This window comes from Trachypithecus francoisi, unplaced genomic scaffold (genome assembly GCF_009764315.1).
Source record: "Trachypithecus francoisi isolate TF-2019V2 unplaced genomic scaffold, Tfra_2.0 Lachesis_group20, whole genome shotgun sequence".
NCBI classification, from domain to species: Eukaryota; Metazoa; Chordata; class Mammalia; order Primates; family Cercopithecidae; genus Trachypithecus; species Trachypithecus francoisi.
Window position 1 is genome coordinate 58,109,810 of NW_022681466.1, and position 25,642 is coordinate 58,135,451.

Below are 25,642 nucleotides of genomic sequence, written 5' to 3' on the forward strand. Positions count from 1 at the left end.
TGTTTGGGCTCCTCTTTTTGACTAAACACATTAGCATGAAAATGCCTCATGGAGAATGCCAAGTGTCCCTTTCTAGATGAGGGAGCAGGGACAATTCTGGGGAAGAGGACCACTTCCCGGGCGGCAGCAGCCTTGCTTGAGGCAGATGCTCTCCTCTTGCCTGAAGTATCTGGGCATGAGCTGTTCCCCCAGCAGGGTTGGGGCCAAGGAGAATTTAGTGGCCTCACTTTCCACTCCCCACATACATTCAGAGCATGGGGCTACTGTGAAAAATAAACATTGCTAGCTCATTTCTGGCTCTTCAACCCCGAAGGGTTTTCCTTAAGGGTTTCCTAAGAAAGTGAAAGTGGCTTCCAAGCAACATTTTATTTCGAGAAGAAAGTTGCTGAAGTTTAAAGGTGCTGATTCAGGTGCTTTTGACGGGATCTGGCCTTAGCCCTGACTGTGGCTCTGTCTTCCCTGAACATGGCGCTGGCTTGGGAAATCCCAGGCGGTAGGGTGGATTTGGTTTAAAGAGCAGGTAGTAAAACGTCCTGGGTTGTCTTCGTGTTAATGGCCTTCTAATAGGCTGACCTTAATCTGGGACTACATATAAATGTGGTCTTTCCTTACAATAAACTGAGACCACAGGTGTAAAATGTTCGGGACAGCCTTGCCTCTTGGCTGTGGGTGGGAGAGTCTGAGGGTCTGCAGAGGAGCTGGGCCCAGCCTTGACTGGCATTCCTCTCCAAGGCCCTGGGGCCCACTCCCTTAGAGCTCCTAACCCCAAAGTCTCTGATGACCAAACTGGAAGGAATTTCCCCTTCCTCTGCCCTCTTCCTACCACATTTCCCAAACCTTTCGTCATGGGAAGGGAAGACTGTGTTCTACACGCAGCCTCTGATTGACTTGAGCCAGGCTCAGTGAATCAAAAGTGGGCACCAACCCTGAATCAGATCAATTAGGACCTGCATCTCAATTCCAAGACTTCCTCTTTCTTACTGGGTTTGAGTAAGAAGCTTTTCCCAGCCCGACAGTTCCTCACCCCAGAGGCAACCCCAGTTACTAGGCTTTTTGCATTTTTTTCTAGAGATATATTATAGGCACGAGGGCAGGGATTTTTGACTCTTCTGTTCACTGCTGCATTCCCAGTACCTGAAACAGTACCTGGCCCAAGGTAGCTAAATATAGAGAAATAAAGGAATGAATAATTGTTTAAGGGGTCTCAGTGTCTTAAAGGGAGAGAGCTTCCCAAGAGCTGTGGCCAGGAGCAAGTCTTGCCGGAAGCCAGTGCGCTTCTCAACTTCCAACTATATGAACCAACACATTCCTATTTTTGATCAATTCAGTTTTAGTTGGAATTCCTGTCACTTGCAATTATGTGTCCAGATGGATACAGGAAGGTTGGTTAATGGTCAGCTCACGAGGACGCAGCCCTATGGGAATGGCTGTCTACAAATAGACAACGGGCTTAGTAGGGAAGAGTTTTTTCTGCTTGTCTGGTTCTGGGGAGATCATTTCTATTTTTGAGGTGACTAAGTGTCAAATGGCTGTGTGAGGGGTCTGGACATCAGCCATTGTTTGGGTCGGTTTTAAGGCAAGCAATCCCATTCTTCCTTTTTGTCAAATGAATTCAGACCCTCTGACTGAATAGGTTGGTGGGTTATTCAGGTTGGGGAGACTTGGATGGAGAGAAAAATTGGAGGAGTTCCTGCTTTGAGCATCTTCCAGGCAGAGGCAGTTGACTGAGGGGAACCGTGGGGCCATTCTGTTAGAGCAAAGGCAACGCACCTTGTCTTCAATGAGTTGGTCGTTCAGCACACCACACCACAGCAGGAGACTGCAGCTGGGACTGGCCAGGGAAGCTATTTCCCAAGTGCCAGGCAGTGGGGAGATTCCAGGCAGAGGCTTGGGTGGCCTGGAGTCTGCAGTGTCGGGGGAGGCAGGATTATGTGAGCTTGAGGGTGTGGGGGCCAGGCTGAGGCAGCCTGGGTCTTCCACTAGAGCTGAGACCAGCAATTGAGATACTCGTGACCACAGGCAAAGGGAGAAAAGGGGACATGAGAAATGCAAGGGGTACTCCCCTTGAGCGAAGGCACCACCTTGTCCTCAAGCTGGGACCCCGGGAATATCCCAGGATCTTCTCTCACCCCAATCAACCCGGCAGAGTTTCCTCTGCTCTCCCTCTCCCTCATCTGCCCAGATTCAGACCCATTATTGCTCCCCTGGTCTTCCCAGTTCTTCCCATCCACCTTCTGCTCTGTGGCCTGGATTTTCTTTCTAAAGCACAAACACGATCATGCTACTTTCTAGCTTTACTCTTCGATAGTTCCCTATTGCCCTTAGGGTAAAGTCTAGACGACTTAGTCGGGCAAACATAAAGTTGGCCAGATCTGGTCCCTCCACTTCTCTCTTTAACCTCATCCTCCAGCTCCTCTTGGCCCCTACACTCCAGCCATGCAGAACTGTGAATGCTCCCCAAACACTCAATGCCCCTTCACCCTGGGCCTTTGCTCACCCTGCTCTCTGCTTGAAGTGCCTTCTCTCCTCCCCACTCCCCCTACTAGTGTTTGGCCTAATGACCAATCACTTATGCTGAACTATTTCCTTTGAGACACAGAAACACAACTGCGGTGATATGCGTAGACGCTAGAATATCCCATAGAAAAAAAGCCACGGGCTGGGCTGAGTGCTCGGTTTGGCTCAAGTCCCCTTAGAGTCAGGGCCTATGGCCAGACCAGCCCTGTTACAGAGATGGAGACCGGAAGGAAGGACCCTGAGAGCCAGATCAAGGGACACAAGAGCCAGGATCATGGAGAAGCGGATGTTGAGAAGCCCCCAGCCAGGCTGCACAAAGGCAGCCGTAAGTCAGGTGGCGGGTCCTGAGAGTGGCACAGGCGAGGTTGGAGGATTCTAGGTTAGGAACGGGGGTTGGGGGTGGGAGGGAGGGGAAGGCTCCTTTTACTCTCACCTCATGGCTGCATTGCCTCTCTGGGAAACCTCCGGAGTGTGCTCCTGGGGGCTGGGAATATTCGGGTACATCTCACTCCCCGACACGAGGCCTCACTCACAACCTCGTGCTCAGTGGGCACAGGATAGCTGGCTGGTGGGCGGAACGTGGCTGTCCTCTCCGTGGGTCTCTGTTTTGGTTCCTGGCTTCTTGCTTTCTGTGTTTGTTGAAGCTGGGGAGGGCTGAGGACCTTGTTTGGTGTGTCTGGCGCATCTTCAGATTGTCTTGGTCACCTTGCCTCTCTTTGGACGTTTCGGATGGGGCGGAGTGGGGTTACTCAACCAAGAACTTTGCTTTGCCTCGCCCACTGTGCCCTGTGCGGTCCTCGCCCCGCCCTCTCCTGAATCTCGGGCTCTGGCCCCATTTTGCTGAGTGAGGTGCCCTCAGCCAACAGCAGCTTCATAGCGCCCCAGCCTGCAGCGCCCCCTGGCTGCCGGCTGGTGAGGAAAGACAGGCTTTTCTCACGACCCTGGAACCGCACCCTCTTTCCCTGAATGGGGTCCACCTGCCCTCTTGACCCTCTCTGCATCTGGGAGTCCTCATTGTCTTGGCTTCTACTTCACAGGCAGGTTCCCAATTTATAAACCTGGAGGGGTTCCCTCATTTACGGTGACCTGGATGCATGACGCTGGTGCTCAGGAGGTGACGCCTGAGCGCCTCTCTGGTGGAAGTGAGTTAAAGCAAAGCCTTTAGTGGCAGATGATGAGGGATGAAGATGGAGACAGACACTAGATTCTCTGCGAATGCATTTAAAAAGTAAAAATATTGGTCAAGAATCCAACTTAATTTACTGGGCTGAAAACTCTTTGTTACTAAGTAGTTGTGGGGAAAAGAGAGATCAGACTGTTACGGTGTCTATACAGAAAGAAGTAGACATAAGAGACTCCATTTTGTTCTGTATTTGAGATGCTGTTAATCTGTGACCCTACCCCCAACCTTGTCCTTGCAAGAGACATGTGCTGTGGTGACTCAAGGTTTAACAGATTTTGGGTGTGCAGGGTGTGCTTTGTTAAACAAGTGCCTGAAGGCAGTATGCTTGTGAAAAGTCATCACCATTCTCTTCATCTCAAGTACCCAGGGACACGTACACTGCCAAAGGTTGCAGGGACCTCTGCCTAGGAAAGCTAGGTATTGTCCAAGGTTTCTCCCCATGTGATGGTCTGAAATATGGCCTCGTGGGAAGGGAAAGACCTGATCGTCCCCCAGCCTGACACCCGTGAAGGGTCTGTGCTCAGGAGGACTAGTGTAAGAGGAAAGAAGGCCTCTCGGCACTTGAGATAGAGAAAAGCATCTGTCTCCTGCCCGTCCCTGGGCAATGGAACATCTCGGTGTAAAACCCGATTGTATGTTCTGTTTACTGAGAAAGGAGAAAACCGCCTTAGGGCTGAAGGTGGGACGTGCCAGCGGCAATGCTGCTCTTTATGCACTAAAAAGGTTTATGGAGATGTTTGCACATGCATATCAAGGCACAGCACTTTCCCTTAAACTTATATGTCACAGAGATATTTATTCATGTCTTACTGCTGACCTTCTCCCTACTATGATCCTATTATCCTGCCACTTCCCTTTTTCTTTGATGGTAAAGATAATGATCAATAAATACTGAGGGTCCTCTGTAAGCTGAGCACCGGTCCCCTGGGCCCACTTTTTCTTTCTCTATACTTTGTCTCTGTCTCATTTCTTTTCTCAAGTCTCTCATTCCACCTAATGAGAAACACCCACAGGTGTGGAGGGGCAGGCCACCCCTTCAGTAGTTAAGTCAAGGTTCCCCTGAAGATACAGAAAATGATGAAAATTGATGAGTGAGTCAAACTAGGAAGAAATAGTCACTTGCCTTGGTTCAACTTTGGCAGTTTTCTTAACAAAGCAGGGAGAAGGGTGCACCTGTTCCAGATTCAGTCACAAGGGGCAGGCATGTACCAATCTCCTCCACCTTCAAGTGCTCCCACCACCTCCACCTCCCACCATGCCATAAAAGGTACTCATTCATTCCTTTCATCACTGATGAAGCACCCATCACATGATCACTTATGGATTGTCTTCTGTTCTAGGTGCCTGTGGACACAGCAGTGAGAAACAGACATTTCTGCCCTACTGAGTTTACAGTTCAGGGGTGGTGGTCGGTAGTCAGTAACAAGTAAGTGAAATGTGTATGTCACATATTAATAGGTGCGATGGGAAATGAATATGTCAGGAATGGCCGTGGCAGGGTGGGGTGGAAGTTTGAAGTTAGAAAAGGCAATTCCAGAAACAAGTAGAAACTGTGGGGTGGTGGCCTGGAGGCAGTAGAGTGCATTCTGGCTGATGCAGCCTGGGGACAGAGTCCTGAAGTCAAGAGTGGGAAGAGTGATTGCACCAGCCAGATAAGGACTATGTGGAAGCCATCTTTTCTCATGGAACCACATGTCTTCAATACCTTTCCAAATCCATTCTTTCTTTATCCCAGGCTAACAGGCCATTTCCTTCTGACCACAGGGACCTCATACAACCCAGATGGGGTTATTTTTTTATTTGTTCAGGAAAAGGCATTTATTGAGCACCTACTCTGTGCTAAGCATTGTTCTAGAAGCTGGAGATAAAAGTGATGCAAAGATACAGTCCTTGCCTTCACGGAACTTATATTCCAGGGAAGACAGTCATTAAATAATGAGATATGTAAACAGACATAGAACATGAAGTAGTGTTAACTGAGGTCAGGAGTTCGAGACCAGCCTGACCAACACGGTGAAACCCCATCTCTACTAAAATACAAAATTACCCGGGCAAGATGGTGCCTGTACTCCCAGCTACTCGGAAGGCTGAAGCAGGAGAATCGCTTCAACCCAGGAGGCGAAGGTTGAAGTAAGCCAAGATCACACCATTGCACTCCAGCCTGGGCAATAGAATGAGACTCCATCTCAAAAAAAAAAAAAAAAAAAAAAGCAAAGCACAGCAAGGAGGTAATAAGCACTGGGGGTGGGGACAGGAGTGCTATTTGGTCAGGTGGCCAAAAAAGGCCTAAGGAGGTGTCATCTCAATGAAATGAGAGGACCCCACGCAGAGGGAACAGGAGTTATCAATATGAATACACCACAGCGGGTGTGCTTGAGTATTGAGGAAAAGCATGGAGATCTGTAGGCAGGACAGTAGGTGTGGCAAGAAGGTATTTCCAAGATCAGAGAGAGGAGCAGGACCAGATGGCATGGGACCAAGTAGGGAAGCAATTACAGGGTGCAGAATGGGAATAGCAGGATCTGCCTGTAGCTTAGCGGGATCATGCTGGCTGCCCTGTGAAAAACAGACAAGGCTGGGGCAAAGAGGAAAACACATTGCAGGCATGTCTTGCAGGCATGTGTCTCAGATAGACGGGTGGTTCAACCAACCTGGTGGTGGCATAGGAGGTGAGCAGTCTTCAGACGGGATTTTCAGAGGGCTCAAGTTGGTGGCGTCATGCAAGCTGAAGTGTGAGGCATGAGGCATGATCAGAATGCAAGCACAGAGTTGTTCCACGCTGGTGGATACCTTGCCTCTCAGATGCTCTGTGACGTGCATGGCGGAGTCCAGCCATTGAGTGATGGACTCTGAATTAGTAAGTGAACAAGAGCCTCTTTGATCCAGAGCATATCTTCACATCTTGCAGTTAGGAAACAGCCGCCAAAAGATGCTAAAAAGTGTAATCTGTTCAGCAGGTCAATTACGTTTGGGTTTCCAACAAACAAGAAGCAGGTATATTGCTCTCATTTCTCCAGGCAGGCAGATAGGTACAGCAGTTTTCCCTTATCCGTGGTTTCTCTTTCCACTGTTTCAGTTACCCATGGTCAACCAAGGTCCAAAAATAGTAAATAGAAAATTACAGAAATAAACATTTCATAAGTTTTAGACTGTGTGTTGTACTTAGTAGTGTGATGCAATCTAGCATCACCTGCTCGGGACCTGAATTCTCTCTTTGTCCAGCAGATCCATGCTGGATACCGTCCCACCCATGAGTCACTTAGCAGCCAACTCAGTTATCAAATCCGACTGTGGTGGCATTGCAGAGCTTGTGCTCAGTAACCTTTATTTTGCTTAATCATGGCTTCACAGTGCAAGAGTAGTGATGTTGGCAATCCACAGATGTCAGAGAAGCCAGAAAGTGCTGCTCTTAAGTGAAAAGGTGAAAGTTCTCAACTTAATAAGGCACAGAAAGATAAATATTGCATGTTCGCACTTATATGTGGAATCCAGAATAATCAGACTTGAAGAAGACAATAGAATGGTGGTTAGAGAGGCCAGGAGTTGAACGGAATGGGGACAAGATGGTGAAAGGGTACAAAGTCAGTTTAGGACGATTATGTCTCCTCCCTTTGACATACATCACACACTGTATGAATGCAGTAAATAATGTATTATAATTTCAAAATTACTGAGTACATTAAAAATGTTCTTACCACAAAAATAATTGTCTGAGGTAATCAATACATTCATCAGCTTGATTTCATTATTCCAATTTTCTTCATAAATCATAACATCACTTTTTTACCTCATAAATATACACAACTACAATTTGTAAATTTACAAAACAAAACCAACCTCCCCACACGCCCTCTGCCAGCTCTTGAAGGCGTGATCAAGTGTTGTCAGCTCTACCAGGAACTGTGTGAACTCGGCACAGGATGATTACTTCCAATGACGCCACACGCACTCCTGTTCTTGTATACCGTTTTATTGTGGAAGGAAAATAGAATCCATGAATTGTACAAGCGTGAAGGCTGTAACAAGTTGTAGAGGCTTTTTCCGGACATTCCTATGCATTGTTCTCCACAGTAAACAACCTGGGGGGCAGCCAAGAGGGAAGATTTCAGATAAGTGGAATCAGTGATGTTATGTTATCTACCTACAATCCCTTGAGACATTTTTGAGAGAACTCTGTTTAAATGCTGTCCAACTCTCCCACTCCGACCAACGAATCCCTACAGACCAGCAGTGCCCTGGGAGACTGAGTAATGAAAACATCCTGTCAAGCTTCAAGACCTTTGGGCAGATGGGACTCTGCAGACCCGTGGGAGTACAAAGGACCAAAGAGCTACAGGTAACTGTGTTTGGTACCTGAGGCCACACCTGACCACAGGATAACTTGCAAAATTCCCAGAACCCGTCTTCTGGCTCTTAAAGCCATTGCACATGTGGAGGCTAACTTCTGAATTCAGGAGATATCAGGATGGACATGTATTTTTCACCCAAGGGACAGGACTGTGAGCTCTGTGGCCTGGTTAGCCCAGCACACCCTTATTCCTAACTTCCCTTCTCAATATAGCCTTGAAAAAACTGTGCTGTGTAGCAGAGCAGCGGCGACCCACAGTAGTGGCTACAGAGGTACAGTAATGGGGTGGGGACCAGAGGTATCCGGTTGGTATTAAGTCCAGGGCTACCCTTTTAGAAGGAAATACTTCCAATAGTGTATGTTAATGTGAACTCTAAAGGTGCCTGTGACTCCTTGGAGTGCTGAAATGCTCATACGCAATGGGGGTGAAGGGAAGACAGGGGCTGGCAGTCCAGCTTGAGACTCCCTAGGCAAGCGTGTGGAATCCCCAGTCCCCGTGCACAGCAGCCGGGTCCCAGCTATTGGCATTGTTAGAAGGACTATGGTTGAGAATGTGTGGGGTGGGGAAAATCAAAAATGCAGGCCCTGGCTCAGTCACCAGGAAGGGGGTGCCACGAGGCCCTTGAGGAACCTGAGCTCACACAACTACAGACAGCAGATCATGAGGTTCACGCTGTCTGGCCACAAAGTGCCACTCCGCTGGGCAGGTGGAGTGTGTGTGTGGTGTGGGGGTAAGGAGGAAGCTGTGTATGTGTATACCCATGTGAGGAAGAAGAAACAGAATGGAGGGTGGGGATGGAGGAGAGATTATATATAAAGACCCTCAAAGGGAAAAATACTCCTTTTTTGTGTTCACTGACTGAGCTGATGCATTTCTTATTTGGGGAACATTTTGAGTATTATTCTTAAAAAAAAAACCGTCAAATGATCACTGAGCACCAAATTCGTTTATAATCTTATTCTAAACCCAGCATTTTCTCTTCTTGTGATCCAGAATTACCACAACATGCTCGCCTGGCAGCAGAGGGAAAGGAGTGGTGGGCTTCCCCATGCGTTCAGCTGGGAGGGGGCGCCGCGTCCCCGTCCCCGCGCCGCCGCTTGCAGGTGAGCATGAGCAGCAGCAGCAGCGGCAGGTGCCACAGGCTGCAGAAGAACAGTTTCCGCGAGCTCCTGCGGTCTGCGTCCACGTAGAAGCGGAAGCCGAGGTAGGAGATGTATGCGTTGATGGGAAGGGCCACGAAGGGGAAGGTCCACGTGGTGATGTCCAGGACAGGGGCTGCTGCGGACAGCACGATCAGGGCCAGGCAGTGGCGCAGCGCCACGCGCCGGCACAGGCCCGGATGGGTGACCGACATCATGCAGTAGCCGCCCCGGGAGTAGTCTTCACGGAGGCCCCAGCTGAGGGCGTTGAAATGAGGAAACTGCCAGGAGTAAAGGATTCCTCCCAGGAGAAATGCACCTGTGTTGGGGTCAGGGCAGGAGAGGGAGACAAAGGCAGTCATCACCAGAGATTTCCAAAGAATGGTTTCCTCTCCTGGGACAGCCTGCCTGGCACCTCAGAAGCTCTGCCACCCTGTGCTCTCATCGTGCTGCCTGCCTACATCACAGGGTGGCTGGGAGACAGGTGCCTACATCAGGCTGGTGGGGCAGCCGATGAGCTAAGATGCCTCCTTTCTCACCTGGGGGTGCCTGTGTGCCTGGGGGCAGGCGGCTGTGGGGTCTGGCTCAGACCCTGCTTCACAGGGGGAGCTGCCTGCGCTGCAGAACCATTAGCATCGGTGGCTCCTGCCCACCTGGTGCCCCTCATGCCTCCCACATTGTGGGGAGGAAAGAAGGCCCTACACATGGGCAAACACTTGTAGGGAATTCAGTATCTACTTCGGTACTACCTCTGGGTGCAACCTCTGCGCTAGAGCGCTGAGCTCCATTTCCGCCCACTGGGACCCGGGTATGTGGCTTCAGGCAGGTGGAAGCAGTGCTGTAACCTGGAGGATGCTGCGAGTCAGCTCTGCCTGTTCCACGAACCCTGGCTCCCTTCCCAGGGCTGTTAGCGCTCCCGGCTCAGCACTGACAGAGCTGGATGTACCTGCAGGCGGGTTTGTCACACCCTGGCTCTGATCTGTTTACCTGTTGCACCAGGGCTTCCAGGGCATATGCCTGCCACATTCCTCTCACCATCCCCCAGAGCCTGGCACAATGGCACAAGCAGGAGTTGTGAAAACCACATGTGCTAAATAAAATGAGTCATAAAGGGAAAACGGTCCCAGAGTACAATGATAACTTGTCCATGGCTTTGTTAAGTTTTCAACAAGGACATAATACCCTGAGCACCATTTTGCCCCTTTCTCTGGAACAGTCTCCCCAGCACCCACCTGACTGGGATGAAGGCTGCTGTTCGCTGAGCTCCTATTACATGACAGACCCTACTCTCATAGTTTGCCCCATTTAATCCTGACCATTGGATTTTGAGGTAGATTCATAATCTTCATTGAAAAAAAAAAAATCAGACAATGTCAAGTTCTCCAAAAAGAGGTGGAAGGGCAATTCAAAACAAGGCTGCTTGATTTTTAGGCCAGGGTCCTTCTATGACATGCACAAAGCCACTTAAGGACAGGCAGCAGGGTGGGGGCTGGAAGGCAAGGGTTGGCTATTCCTGTGCAGGTGATTGAGTACTCACGCCAAAAATGCTCCCTGGGCGCCTACTATGAGGTAAGCACCGTGCTAGGTGCTGGGGATACCACGGCGAGCAACAATCCACACGTGCTCCTGCCTGCACTGAGCAGACCCTTCGGTCAAGGAGGTGGACATCAAGAGCCACACTAGTCACTCTAAAGTTACCACTCCAAATGCAGTGAGGAAAAGAGCATGGTGCAGTGAAGACACACGACAGGAGCTGACTGAGTCTGGGGGACCAGAGGAGGCTTCTCTGAGGAAGGAATGTCTGAGCTGAGCTGCAGAGAGTGGTGACCTTGTCAAGTCAGGGCCAGTGGAGGGGACAGTATTCACAGAGGCCTTGGGGCTGGAAGGTTTGAGGTGTGGGAGGTATAAAAAAAAAAAAAAAGATTAACACGTGTTAGGAGTCACAGAACTATATGTTAAAAAAGTCAAGTTTACTGCATGATGAAGAAAAGGAAGGTGGTGTGGCTTTGCTGGAGTGCTGAGAATGACAGGGAAAGTTCTTCAGGACAAGGTTGGCTGGAGTGCAGTGGCATGGTCTCAGCTCACTGCAGCCTCGATCTCTTGGGCTCAGGTCATCCTCCTATCTCAGCCTCCTAAATAGCTGGCACGAGAGGTGCACGCCACCAAACTCAGAAAACTTTTTAAAACAATTTTTTGTAGAGATGGGGTCTCACCATGTTGCCCAGGCTGGCCTTGAACTCCTGGCTCCAAGCAATCCTCCTGCCTCAGCCTCTCAAAGTACAGAGATTACAGGCACGAGTCACTGCACTCGGCCTTGACTTTGCTATTCTAAAAGCAACAGAAAGCCACGGAAGGATCTTAATGTATATGAACGCTGAGCATGTGTGCCTGCGTGTGTGAGTGTGTGCACCTATGTGTGTAGGGGGTGAGGGGAGGGGCACCAGTGCTAAGTGATCCTATTTGTGAAGGACACACTGGAGGGGCCTAAAGCAGGTATGGAAGGACCAATCAGGAGATGAGGAGTGAGGGGATGAAGGATGACAGTATTTAGGATCAGGATGGTGACAGTAGAGATGCCAAGAAGATGCATTTGGAAGGAATTTGGGAGGCAAAGGGACAGGATGTGTGTGCAGGGTAAGTAAGGAGGGGAGGAGACAGGGAGGAGGCATCAACAGCAAGCCCTGGGCTCATGGGTCCATGGAGATGCCACTCATTGAGACACGCAGGGAAGAAGAGGAGAGGAGGGCGTAAGTGCGACCTTGGGTGTGTTCAGTCTGAGATGACTTTGGGATAGCTAAAGGGAAAGTCACAAAGAGGGTCTGGCAGCCAGAGTGTGGGTATGGTCTGTGACAAGCAACTGTGAGCGTCTTTTCCTGAGTCATCCAGGCAGACATTTATATGTCTGCATTTCCTACCTGAGGTGCACTTCTTAGGGTAGGTTCACTTACCTGTGAATCTCCAGGCATTAGAACATAGAAAGTAAGTAATAATATTGTAGTAAAGTGCGCCCAAACTCATCATGGGAGCCAATGTGGAAAAAAAGTGGATTTACTCTAAGTTATCCCCAAGATCACTGTTTCCCAACACTGGCTTGGGAACGAGTCAGGCCAACTGTAGGATTCTGTCTACCTTCTCCTTCCCCTCCTTTGGAACCGCCTTCTCCATGGGGTCCCTGGCAGAGAACTGAGAGTTCACCAACCCACTGTGTCATCTACCCTGGAAAGCGCCATCCTGCCCGGGGGAGAAGAGGTTGAGGATTTGTAACCGCAGTCCTATTTCAAGTAATGAGGATCTTTTAAGCCTCTGGTCTGTGGGAACGTTCAGAAAAAGGGAGCTGGGGGCTATTGCTAGGCAGAACTCACCAGGAGACAGAGCACTTTACATAATGCAGAATACTTCAGAAAATAAGTCTGAGGCTATAAGCCACCGAGGGGCCCCTGTTTGCGCAAATGCCAACGAGCATGAGAAGGAAGCAGCTCCTCCTTTAATCTCTGATCTGTATTCCTCAACAGCGGAGAACGCACAGTGACACTAGGGGCAGGCTTTGCAAGTCATCTAAAAGAAAGGAGGAGGATTTTTAATGCACATTGCTCTGGAGAGAAACTTAATCATTTCGGAGTTACGTTTATCAGGCAGGGCAGTTGTAGCTTACCAAGTGGAATCTGTGTGGGTACAGATGATTTAAGAGGGATGAGGGCTTCCTTTTATATCCATGAATAGTTTTCTGTGGCTTCCATAAGTCAGTCAACCCCTTTTCAGTCTTCCAGTATGGGAGGAAATATAACAAAGACCTGATTTTAGGGTCCCTATTTCAGTAGGGTTACTGTCAAATCCCCCAAATTCATTTTTAACCTTAAATTATATATATATATATACACACACACACATATGTATATATAGTTGAGTGTGTTTGCATGAACTAAGATATATATATATATATATATATATAATTAATTTTAACGCTGATAATAGGAGCAGCTACTATTTATTGAATCCATTAACCTGGTAAACAGTTGACAGGTGTCTCACACATAGGCACAATTCTGGGTGCTAGAAAGTCAGTGGCAATCAAGACAAAGTCCTGCTTAAAGTCTAGAGGGAGATGGACATAAACATAAGTAACAGTGCTGATCGCTATTTTGAGACTAGACTCAAAAAAGGGTAATGCAATGGGGGTGACTCGAGACTGAGGGAACCCTTTCCATAGGTGATATTTAAGCCATGACTCAACTAATGGCAAGCAGAACTCTATCAGATGCTGGGAAAGGTCCCAGTAGGCCTCTGGGACAGCATGCAGGCTGTAATGAGGAAAGGAGAGTTACAAGAAGGGGCTGGGAAGGCATCTGGAAATCAAGATAAGGAGTGGGGTCTTCCCCCAGGGCAGGAGGAGAACAGGCTGGGGGTCGAGAGACAGAAGGGATGGCAGAGGGGGGTTATTCAGGTGGGGAACCCTAGGACAGACACTGGTGAGTGTGCTCATGGTAGAGACACGACCAGTTTTATTTTTGACTATTTTAACTTTGAGGTACATAATAGACATCTCAGTTGAAATGCCTGTGGCTGTCATGTGCCAGGCAGTTACACATATGCTTTCTAATCTTTACAACAACCCCACCTATAGGTATCACTATCATCATCTTATAGATGAGAAAGATTAATTTGCCTAATGATATTCAGCACTACTGGCACAAGATATTAGCACCTTCTGTCAGAATGTGATTGGTTATCTGGGGCAACATAGCAAGACCCCATCTCTAAAAAAAAATTAGGCAAGGGGCCACATGCCTATAGTCTGACCTACTTGGGAGTCTGAAGAGGGAGGATTGCTTGAGCCTGGGAGTTCTAGGCTGCAGTGAACTATGACTGCACCACTGTACTCCAGCCTGGGTGACAGAGCAAGACACCAATTCTTAAAAAAAAAAGAAAGTTGTTGCCACACAGAGACTCAAATTAGTGACATTCCCACATCAATGGACTGTTGGATGCTGTGGGTAGAGGAAGGTTTGCTGAAAGAAAAAAATTGCAGAAGCATTTTCTAGTACCTTAAAAAAAAAAAAAGAGAGATCTGTTTTAACAACAAAACCATCAACCAGATGGCATTCACTTGGCAGTGAGTACTGCTAGGGAATTCAAAAGGACAGAGGAAAGGTTGGAATGCTCAGGTGCAACTGACGGAGTAAACAGGGTGATGCAAGTAGACTTCTTTATATTTTGATGGAAAATAAAGTGACTGGTAAGAGGAAGCGTTGTTAGAGTCTCGGGGCGCAGGGTCATGCTGAGACTTTGAACACGATGTACAGAGAAGCCCAGCCCCAGATCACAAGCTGTCTCAGATTCAAAGAGTTTGCAGTTATGACAGCCACAAGCACAGGGGGAAGTGTCTTTCAAGAAAAACAACATCAGTGATAACTTAGAAATGGGGGGAGGGATTGGATCATTCAGAGCTCAGTGTCTGCTTTGCTCTAGAAATGGCTCAGAAGGAGCAACCTCAGCTGGAAAATGGCTAAAACACCAGCTCCAAATGTGGGATTTTCCTTGTCTTTCTCAAAAGCCCTCCTTTTCTTGTGTGTGTCAACCGAAGTATTTTGTTTTGCTCAATACACTTTTTTCAGTAATGCTTCTGCTTAAAATAAACATAATTAAAGAAATCATTTTCCTGAGAGTAGCATGCTGTTTTCTGTAAGAGGAAATTGGGTGTGGGTTTGGCTCATGTCACAAATGAAGGAGGTTTGGAAATCACAGCCTAGCCTTAATGGATTGTAATCAGAAAACCACCACCCACACACAGCTTTACTTGATATGCTTCAACTGCCTCTCCTCCTATAAAAGATGAAAACTAATTGCTCTCTTCATCAAGATAAGGTGAACTAGAACAGGAAGACTTGAATTAGTGCTGGGGCTGTGGTGGAACCCACCTTCCTTGTGGAGTAAACATAAAGCACTCAGTGGACTAATTCAAAGACCTCACCTTCCTTCAAGATAAGTATTCCACTCATCTCCTCTGCCTCAAGCTCCTAAAGCAGTCCATTTTTATTGGGTCTGTCATCTATGACAACAAATCTGGACTGTGTGCCCCTAGATACAGGACAGTCTGTTTTCAAAGTCCTCTGCTGGTGTCTGGCCAGGGAGAAAGACAACACAAACGGATTACAGTCCATGGTGAATGTTACTTAGTGCAGGGCAGGAGAACACTTACTTCAGCCTTGAGAGGTCAGGGAAGGCTTCCTGGAAGAATTTGTAAACCGAGATCTAAAATTGGTCTCTGAGTTTCAATCCATTCACAAAAACCACGTGTTTTTGACTTCTTTTAACCGTATCTTCCCATTTTCCTGCCTAACCCTGCACAATCTCTGTACATATTTGGTTCCATCACATTTGAAAGAAACGTCCACTTCTTTTCTGTTAATCGATTACTTGCTAGTCTATGAACATAGAAAATTCTGAAAATCTAGGTGGCATATCTGTAGACATGGTTCTCCAGAGCACGGCAGCTTCCTGAGAACATGGGGCTGAACTCCCACTGCAAAGGCAACTCCACAGAATGTCCAGGTGTGCAGGGCATCATTACTTCTCTCCTTACTCAGAAAATGGAGAAGGGCACATGTGCAGTACTGTGTGTGAGAACAGCTGGAGGGAACCCTCATCCAGTGGCACCTGGCTCTGATTAGAGGGCTGTATTAGGTGGGGCAAGGCTCATTAATGTCTTCCTGATGACTCGTTGAAAATGTATGTATTTTTACATTCTCTTGAAACTTCTATCAAACATCCTATGACATACAGACTGGAGGAGAATCGCAATTAGTTTCGCCTCTGTCCATTGTTCAGAAATGCTCTTGTCCACGGCACACCTCCATCACTTTGCTGACAAAACTAAGGCAATTCCAGCTAAATGGTATCTGAATGGAATGGAGACAAAAATCCTCAAGCTGGAGCTGACTCTGTGAGGAAATTCCTTGTGGAATGGAGTTCATCGGTTTCGGCTTGCTTTCTCTGACTGCCCAGTGGGCACCTTCCCACCCCACCCCCCAAACCCATTGTCACTCACCATCCACGCATGGCCTTGCAAAGGATAAAGAGCCCTAGCTCCAGTGAACCTTGGTGCTGGGTTTGGGAGGTCCTCCCTTGCCAGTACAATAGGCTCCTCTCTGATGGGGCCCACGGTAGCGCGTCTGCTCCATGACCGGCTCTATTTGTGCTTTCAGGGTTATGTGGTTATGTAGACTGGGGGCTAGCTGGGGAAGCAAAGCCAAATCCAGAGCTTCATGGTCACAGATTTCAAAGCTTTTCTTTTGAGGGGCAACACAAAGGAGCTTGTGAAACAGATCAGCCTCAACAGTGCAATAGACTTCTATGGTGCTGCAGATAAAGGGAAGAGGATGTGGGGCCAGTTTATCAACTGCACAGGCGACAAAAGGGAAGATTAAAAGTCCCCTGAACATAGGAAATAGAGTGGGCAATAACTGCTTGCCCTTGAAGAATTCTTTGCTAGTAGCTTAGGAATAATGGAGAGGCTCAGTGGGCGGGAGGGCGCTGGATTCTCTCCTCTCCCTCACCTCATTGTGTGCTGCCGCCCTCCAGGCAGAGTCATGGGGAGGTTTCACTTAGAGAGAAAGACGGGAGTAAAGGAAGCAAAAAGCTCTGACTCTGAAAACAGTGCTCCCCTTTTTCTCTTCTTGCCATTTCCTTGGAAGGTCATTTCAAGCACTTGTGAATCCTCTCTAAAATTCAAATGCTTCCTACTCCCTTAGCTCATATTGGAAGGTCTTTCCATCCTTATCACTTAAATATTAATTCATTGAAGAATACTAGTTACATGTGGATTCTGCTCCAGGTACATGTCTACCAGAGGCTGGCCTACCACACCGTCATCTATCATTCATTCAGGAAGGCACTGGCCCAGCCTCCTCAAAGCTTGTGATCAATTACACAGCACAGCTGACAAGATCTCAGCACCCTTGGTACCAGTTTGCCTCCAATTATACCACCAATCTGGGGGCTTGCAACATAATTTCTAGCATGTTCTTTTGTAGCTCTTTTTTTTTTTTGGTCTTTCAAGAGAATATAGCGTTCTAAATATTGCTTGTTTGCTAATATTCCCATGAAAATGTTCCTTATTTTGTCTTTAAAAACATCATTTAGCTTAATCTGGAGCTCCAAGGCTAGTATAACTTAATCTAGAGTGCTAAGGCTAGTTATGGTAAAATCTTATACAAAGTGAACACAGACACAGATACTCATTTTCAAGCTTGGTTTCAAACTGAGGCAGCATTATAAAGGAAATCGTTCAGTGCGTGGGTTAAACAGTACCTGGTACTTAGTAAGCCTTCCATAAATATTTGTTGAATGAGTGAGTGAATAAATTCACTCTGACTCTACTTTCTCATCCAGGAATAAGGGAGGTAAATAAAGCGAAACAGCACTGAACATTTTGTAGTTTACCAGCTGGGGTAAAAAATCTCATTCTCTTTTTGTTACTAAAACCATCCATCTGCCCAATGTCACTTCCTGATAAGAGTCCATTTCTAAGTCCTCATTTGTAACTAAATGTTGGGTGACATAATTAATGCTTAACACACATTTGAATTACAAGCCACAGGCAACTGCAAATCCACTCTACAAGATGGTCATTAAGGAGGCCCAATCCATACACCCTCAAAACATGGGATTTATTCAAATTTAGGAAAATCAGGAAAAAGAATCTGAACCTTTCTAAGATATGGGAGTGATGAAAAGAGGGGGCCTTGGCAAGAAGGAGGGGGAGGAGATTTAACTCAAAGCCTCCGAGATACACTAATAGTCTCTGGAGATAAACACTGCTGAGAGGCCTAATGCGTGTGGCTCCAGGCCTGCTTGCAGCTGGAATGTCGGCTGGGCACTTATCTGCAGTCCCCTCCCTCCGCTACCTCCTCAGAGTGGACTCCTTCACTGGGGCTCCAGCAGGTCACTTCTATCATTGCCATTCCCTGTGTGCAGAATCAAACCAAGTACTGCAGCTCCTGTGACAACAAGCTGGCTAGACCAGGGGTCAGAAAGCAACCCTCTCATTCTGCTTTTCCTGAATTTTAGCTAGGAAGCATTTTTAATGTTTTCCGCTGTTAGCAGAATACTAAAAAAGAATTAAGACAAGATAATTAGGCAGGTGAGAGGAAAAGGCCTAACTCTGAGGCTCAGAGGAAAATGGACACAAGTAAAATCCCATTGTAAGGATTACCTTTATAGACAGAAGGGCTTTGTAAAATGAAGTTATTTCCTGTGCACAGAAGCAGCGGGACTGCAGAGTCCTGACTTCCCTGACAGAATGACCACAAGGAGTGTTCTCTGGGCTAGACCCGCGCTTTGCAGCACAGCACTCTCTGTAGCAAGCACTGGACTGAAAGCTGTTGGCACTGTGATGGGGAGAAAAGCTGAGCTGCTTACAGTTCATTGTGCAGTTATAAAATAGCAAACATTAAGAACAATTCATGTTTGCTTAGCTTTCACAACGGCCGTCTGCTCATCTGTGTCATTTTCTTCACCCCGCCATCTTACCTCACTCACCCCATGCTGGATTCCCGAAGCAGGCAGGTCAAACACCTGCGTGGGACCCACACCTCTCACCGGGCATCTAGAACAATTAGAAGTTCTTTTACACTGTCTGATATTTCAAAAAGTCAAAGTAGTTGTGGGGAAAAAAAAATAAATCAGAATCCCATGGCACATCCTTAGAGTTATTTTATATTTTATGTCTTTGCAGGAAGAGAGAAGGCATCACAATCTCTTCGGTGCTCAAGGCCCCTTGGAATTCTTAATGTGACCTCGTAGCCACCACAAAAACCACAAAATGATCCAGACACCACAAAGGGGAAAAGGTACTTCCCGACATGTTGCATTTCCTTGCTTGGTGGAGCACTGTGACCCACGGGCTGCCTCGAAGGCACAGTGTTTTCTATATCTACCAATCTGTAAATATCTCTCCTCCAAACTAGATGGTTAGTTGGGCCTTCATTACATGAGGTTGCAGGATTTCCATTTCAAATCTTGGCCCAGCTGCTTCCTCTCCATCTTGACTACCATCTACTGAGCCCCCAGAAGGGCTTTTGCAAAAGTATCCACAGTCAAGGTGACTGGGTGACTAAAGGTTGGTGCTGGGTATTTGATGTCCTGGCTCCTAAGGGAATATGTTCAGCGCAACCTGCCTCCCTTCAAACATGTACCCTTCATCCATTTCCCCACTTGGAGGGTCACTGGTGCTAACAAGCTGTTTCTTCAAAGGATGATCAGGTTGACATTTCACTACTTAAGAGGCAAAATGTTAAATTAACTAGGTAGGGCAAAGAGAGTGTGGGAGGGGGCAGGTCTAGGGTAGGGAGAGAAGGAAGTGGAGGAGAGGAAGTAGGAGGTAAGAGGAGGCACACAGGATTGGAAGGACAATAAAGGCAGGCTTCTGCAATTTACTGACTTTCCAATACCTCGGAGAACCTGCAGCACACTGTTAAATGATCCTAAAAGTGTGGCCCTGCTGTTATGCTGCCTCAAGCTCCAGCGGGTCTTTCTCACCACGGAATGAAGTATGAGTTCCTCTGCAGGTGGCTCATCCTTGCGTGTGTCCCCACCCCACTGTGCACTGGCTTTCAGGCCTGTTAAGTCTTTGTACAGGCTCTTCCCTCTTCCTGGAAAGCATACTTCCTCCTTAAGTAAACTGGTCATGACTTAATTCTGTAGTCTTTCTTCACCAAAGTCATCTGAGACCAGTTTGGGGTAAGTTAAGAGAGCCTACAGCCCTCTGAAGATACCCTGCTAAAGCTCTTAGATCACTCAGTCATTTGATTACCTGCCTGCCTCTCCCCAAAGACCCTGAGACATGATTTCCTGAGGACACTCATTGGATTTTAGTGATGTTTGTGTCTCTCAATGCCTGGCAAACAGTAGGTCCCCAGTTGACACTTGCATGATGAAGCGATTATGGGGACCAGTTTATAAAGGTGGCTATCCAAAGTGATCCATCTTTAGGGGCTCAAAGATTAAGTGCTTGGCAATACCACAGAAGAAGGGAAGCCTTTTCGGCCATTTTTTTCTCAGAAGGGCTCTTTATAACTATATACGTCCCCTAAGACAAGAACCCAGATGAGAGATATCCCCTCTGTGAAAAATATAAATGATATCATTAGTACATCTCAAATAATACCATCTGCCCATGCCCTAATCTCTAGGTATTTTCAAGATATGCTAATGGCTAGAGCTCTTTTTGGTTCTATCTCTGCAAACTGGTGGTTCTTAACCTGTGGTCCCTGGACCAGGGGCATCAGCAGCAACTAGAAACTTGTTAGAAATAAAAATTCTCAGACCCCATACCAGCCCACTGAATTCAGAAGTTCCAGGGGTAGGGCCCAGGAATTTCTGTGTTAGCAAGCTCTCCAGGTAATTATCATGTGCACTGAAGTTTGCGAACCACTGTTTTAGACTTTAGTGAGAGACCACAGGTACAGTCTCATTATTTGAAGTACATATTCATGTGAGGATGATGAAATATAGATTCATAAGGACATCAATCTTTCCACCTAGGCAGTATGGTCTAAGTGAACACTCTGCAATAATGGAAATGTTTTACATCTGTGCTGTGGATAGTGTAGCTACTAGGTACATGTGCCTTTGGGCATTTGAAATATGGCTAATGGGACTGGGTAACTGAATTTTAAAGTTTAGTATAAATTTAAATTTAAGTAGCCACTTGAGCCTAGTGGCTACCATTTAAGACAGTACAGCTCTAGAAGATGACTAAGCAATATAAAACCATATTCAACCCAGTTCCTAAAATCCCAGCAATAAAAATCTTTTAAAAAATACATTCTCTTAGATTCTGTCACCTGTAAAATGGAAGGTACCTATATTCACTGATTTGTTCATTCAATTAAGTATTTGCTGCTTATCTCAAGTTGGTTCTATCAAATTAATGTTTGGAAACTTTTTTGAAGTAGTTTAAAGCATTATGTAAAGTAGCAGTATTCTTTCTGTATAATCTTGACAAGGCTTTAAGCCTATGGTTTGATCTGCAATTAATTAGGATTCTGGGGGCAGTAAGTCATGTTGTTACTGTGTGCTCCACAATGTATCTTTAAGATTTAAAGTAAAAGGATATACTGTAATAGAAGCCAACCTCAAAAACTGCCCAGGGAACTTCTCTTTGTGGTTATACATGTCTTTCAGGCTGCTCTGTTTTAAACCAGGTTCTACTGAGGTAGATAAGGGGTCTCGTTTTCCAAGACAAATATGTACTTTCATTCTGCTACCTAAACAAGGGATGAGCTGCCCTTAGCTGTCCATCATTAATGAGTTTGTATACAAATTATTCAATCTGTATTATAGAAAGACTATAATCAACATTAAAAACATTTATTTTAAATATGACTATTAGCAGTTTAGCCAAATCCAGACTATCCCTAAACAAATGAGGGCTCTTGCCTGAATGTGCACTCCTAAGTGAGGACTTTTGAAAAGTTCTTTTTCTCTAGCCTCCGGGGAGGCAACTCCAGCCTGCACATGCTGAGGCTCTCTTCAGGAGAGAAACTGCCTGGAAGTGTGACAAGGGCCTCTAGCCCTCGGCAAGAACCTGGGCCCTAGGACAACACTGCACAACAGTGGTGACCAAGTTCTCCATGGCCTGGGACTGAACTGTCCATACCAGTCTCCTGTGCTACCTGTCCCTAAGGCTGTAATCCTTGGCTCTGACTCTGGCCCTGTCTGGGTCTTCCCAGATTCAGAAGGTTCTTGTTGCTTTGTGCCAGGTTTGAGGAAGTTGAATAGGGTTCAGGCACTCCTGCCAGGAATGGGGTGTCTCTATCAGATAGGCAGGTGACTCGGTGCAGGAACCCAAGTGCTGAAGTGGGGCTACACCCTTGAGGACGGGGATACTCCCCATGCACAGCTTAGGCAGTTCTGCACTGTCTTTCATGGTCTGCACCTCAAATGTCTGCACAATCACTACAAAGGTTTGACAGGAATAAGAGGGAAGAGGACACTTGCGTTAAGGGGGACAGGGAGTTGGGGTCAAGACAGATGAGCTCCAGGTGGAACTAAGGAAGAGGTACATGACTGGGAGCAGGAGGGCTGGTGGTGTGCAGGTGTGCTCTGTGAAGGTCAACTATAAACCAGGGTGAACACACAGATGTCATCTAGCCTAGGGATGCCAAGCCCAGGCTTTAAACCCTGGCTTCTCTTTCCCAATGCAAACCTCACAAAAGGACCCCAGCACTCTTTCCCACCAGGACTGTGGGCGCCTCAGTCTTCAAAATAACAGCCCAGAGGACAAGGCTGCATTGCTCAGTTTACAAACCAAACAAAATCTTCCAGTTCCTGATCTGTGCCAGTCCCTCCACTGTATGAGGGAGGACTCCTGATTGATAACAACAGCATACGGGTCCCAAATTGAGCCCTCACCATGGTCCAGCACTTTACAAATAACAACTCGTTTCATCCTCACAATGACTCCAGGAGGGGAGAAGACTATTAGCCCCACGTGGGAGATGAGGAGACAGTGGCAGAAAGAGGCTGAGTTCAGCCGCGAAGGATGCACAGCTCATGAGTGGTGGGGTCAGACTCCCAATCCACGCAGCGCTGCTGGCTTCCTTGCTCACCACTGCTTTGCTGACACTGCCTCCCACGTGGGTGGGGCTCTGGTTTTAGGTTTATCAGAGAACACACAAGCACATACGCTTTAGAATATGATATTTGTAGGCCGGGCGCGGTGGCTCAAGCCTGTAATCCCAGCACTTTGGGAGGCCGAGACGGGCGGATCACGAGGTCAGGAGATCGAGACCATCCTGGCTAACATGGTGAAACCCCGTCTCTACTAAAAATACAAAAAACTAGCCGGGCGAGGTGGCGGGCGCCTGTAGTCCCAGCTACTCGGGAGGCTGAGGCAGGAGAATGGCGTGAACCCGGGAGGCGGAGCTTGCAGTGAGCCGAGATTGCGCCACTGCACTCCAGCCTGGGCGACAGAGCGAGACTCTGCCTCAAAAAAAAAAAAAAAGAATATGATATTTGTAGATTCATTAAAATCCGACCTTTACAGGATATTAAAACCATTCTAAGAGACAATCATGGTAAAGGTGTAATCGCATTTGTAAGCCTGCCAAATTGGAGTGTAAGAGCTTTTATGAAAAGTTTCAGAAAAGTGGCTTACAGGGTAACGGTTTATGGTCAACTGCCTTTTGATCTCTCATGTGAAAAATATGTACTTACATATATTGCAGGAAACCTCACCACTTCCTTCCTAAGTGTCGGTCAAAAACACTAATTACTTGACTAATTAGACTGTGAAGCTTCCCTTACAGATGGTAAAAATGAGCTATTTTCACCCCACAAATTTAGTTGTGACATACCACCAAAAAAAATGTAGAAATCTTTCAATGGTTTTATTGTAGACAGTATGAACAATTTAAGCAAATCATATAAAAATAAATTAGAAACTAATGAAAATAATCTGCCCTTTCATAAGAGGAGAACACAAGAGGCTGGCTCGTGAGATGACACCCCTTTGATGGGAGACTGGAGGTCGGATCCAGATACCTTCTTCCCACCCCACGAATTGGTTAGTCCTAGCTTGGTTTGTGATTTTCATCGTGGCTTCAAGTACTTTCTTCATCCACCTGTAGTCACAGGCAGGCAGCACTCTTTCTTTTGTTTTCTCCCAGTCATTCCCTACAAGGGAAAGTGTATGTCATGTCCACCCACCAGCCACGATGACATGGTCTCCCTTTACTCTGCGTCCACAGAACTTCAGTCTGCGGCATCAGCACATTTGCCAAAAGAATTAGTGTGGGATGAAGTGGAACCGAACCAAGTGCGACAGCTCGGGGAGGAAATGCCTCCTTGACCAGAGTGTGCTCATGTGAGACTCCACACCGCGGAACACTTACCAGCATCGAGGCTGCCGGTGGCCGCTGTCCAGCCCATGACAGGCGGGATGGCCCCAACCACGGCTCCGACCCATGTGTTGACAATGCTGATCCTCTTCAGTGGTGTGTAGCAGCAGGTATACAGAAAAATATTGAAGAGCCCCAGGGCTCCTGTGAGTGGATTCACCCCCCAGGTCAGAATGGCAACTCCCGGAACAGCACAACAAGTGGCAAAGGACACAGCTAGCAACGGGCTGGAAAAGAGCAGAGAACGTGGAGTGATCATCTCCGACGCAACTCAATCACACTACCTAGAATCGGCACTGACAAAGTGCAAATAATCCACCCATCCAGTAGAGGCAGTACTGATCTGGCTTATTCCTGGATATGGGGACTCCTCTTTATGAAACAAACTTACAATAAGACAGAATATGTTTGTGGGAGCTCTGGCTGTTCTTCTTGATTTTGCTAGCTAAGTGTAAAGTGGTTAAGAGACTCAGGGTTAGAGTGTTCTGGATTCATATAGGTTCTGTCCCTTCCTGGCTATAAGACAGCTAGGTTTCACTTACTCCTCTCTACAAGAGAAATGATCCTCTCTTCCTCCTAGGGCTGAAGCCTGACTGAGACAATGCCTCCTCTGCACAGTGTTCCATTTTATATTTAGTCACGAGCAAACCACTTGAAACACAATATTGGAAGATTTGAGCAGAAAACAGAACCTGAATTCTGGAAGCAGTTCTCCCCCGGTATTTATACTTTATTATAACATCACTTAATTAGTGATCATGAGTAACAATGGTGAGCCTCTGACTGCCATCATTACAATGTCTGTAATGAATTACAGGCTCAGCATTACCGGTTCCCGATAACAGTAAACACCAGGTGGCCATTGTGTAGTACCGGTGCCGTAATGTGACTTATGGACACGGGATTTTCAAGGGGAGGTCGCACAATGTTATTTATGTAAATGAAACCATCATCTAAAACTCTACAACGATAATGATTATTATAAGCCTGTTTCTCAAAAGAGCCAACTTCTAAAAGTAGACTTTGTATGGAATCTTGTGAAAGGCTTTTTGAGAGTCTAGATACATTGGATCTACTAGTTCCTGCTTATATGCATGTTTATTTATTCTTTCTTGAGAAACCTAAGGAGGTTACTCAAGCCTGCCTTCTCCTAGCAGAAGCCATAATTCCACTTCTGAATAAGGTATGTTTGTGTAGTGTTCAGTGACCCTGCTGGATTACAGATTCCACAACGCGCTTCTTGGCAAGCAACAGTCACCAGTGTGCAGCTTCTAGGGTGCTCTGGTTTTAAAAACAGCCAATTCCCTAAAGAGGCAGTCTTAACCCTACATGCACACATGTGAGATGATACCCTTCTGTGCACAGGGCTGCAGTGTTCCCATGGCAGGAGAGAAGGCCTGTATCTATGAGACGGCCCCTCCAGGAAAAAGACTAACTTGTAGAACTATGACGAGTTAGACTTCAGCTGGGAGGGAGTCAGGGGAGAGCCCAGCAGCTGGAACTACAGTACTGAATGAAGTCAGGGCAACAGAATATGAAAACTAGAAGTGACTT

The 25,642-nt window shown here is 47.0% G+C and overlaps 1 protein-coding gene across 5 annotated transcripts in view; it reads right to left on the reverse strand.

The window, feature by feature from the left end:
- Positions 1–6,994: 6,994 nt before the first annotated feature.
- LOC117067668 (protoheme IX farnesyltransferase, mitochondrial) overlaps positions 6,995–25,642 on the reverse strand; it is a 142,728-nt gene continuing 124,080 nt past the window's right edge. For 2 of the 5 annotated variants that reach the window (XM_033184497.1, XM_033184499.1), the window contains exons 6-7: positions 24,083–24,315; positions 6,995–9,507 (exon numbers count right to left, since the gene is read on the reverse strand). In XM_033184497.1, coding sequence (XP_033040388.1) covers positions 9,104–9,507; positions 24,083–24,315 — 637 coding nt within the window. In that variant the 3' untranslated portion in view covers positions 6,995–9,103. Of the gene's footprint in view, positions 9,508–23,570; positions 23,865–24,082; positions 24,316–25,642 lie in introns of those variants that run through there. The other 3 variants (XR_004430815.1, XM_033184498.1, XM_033184500.1) reach the window with 3 other exon arrangements.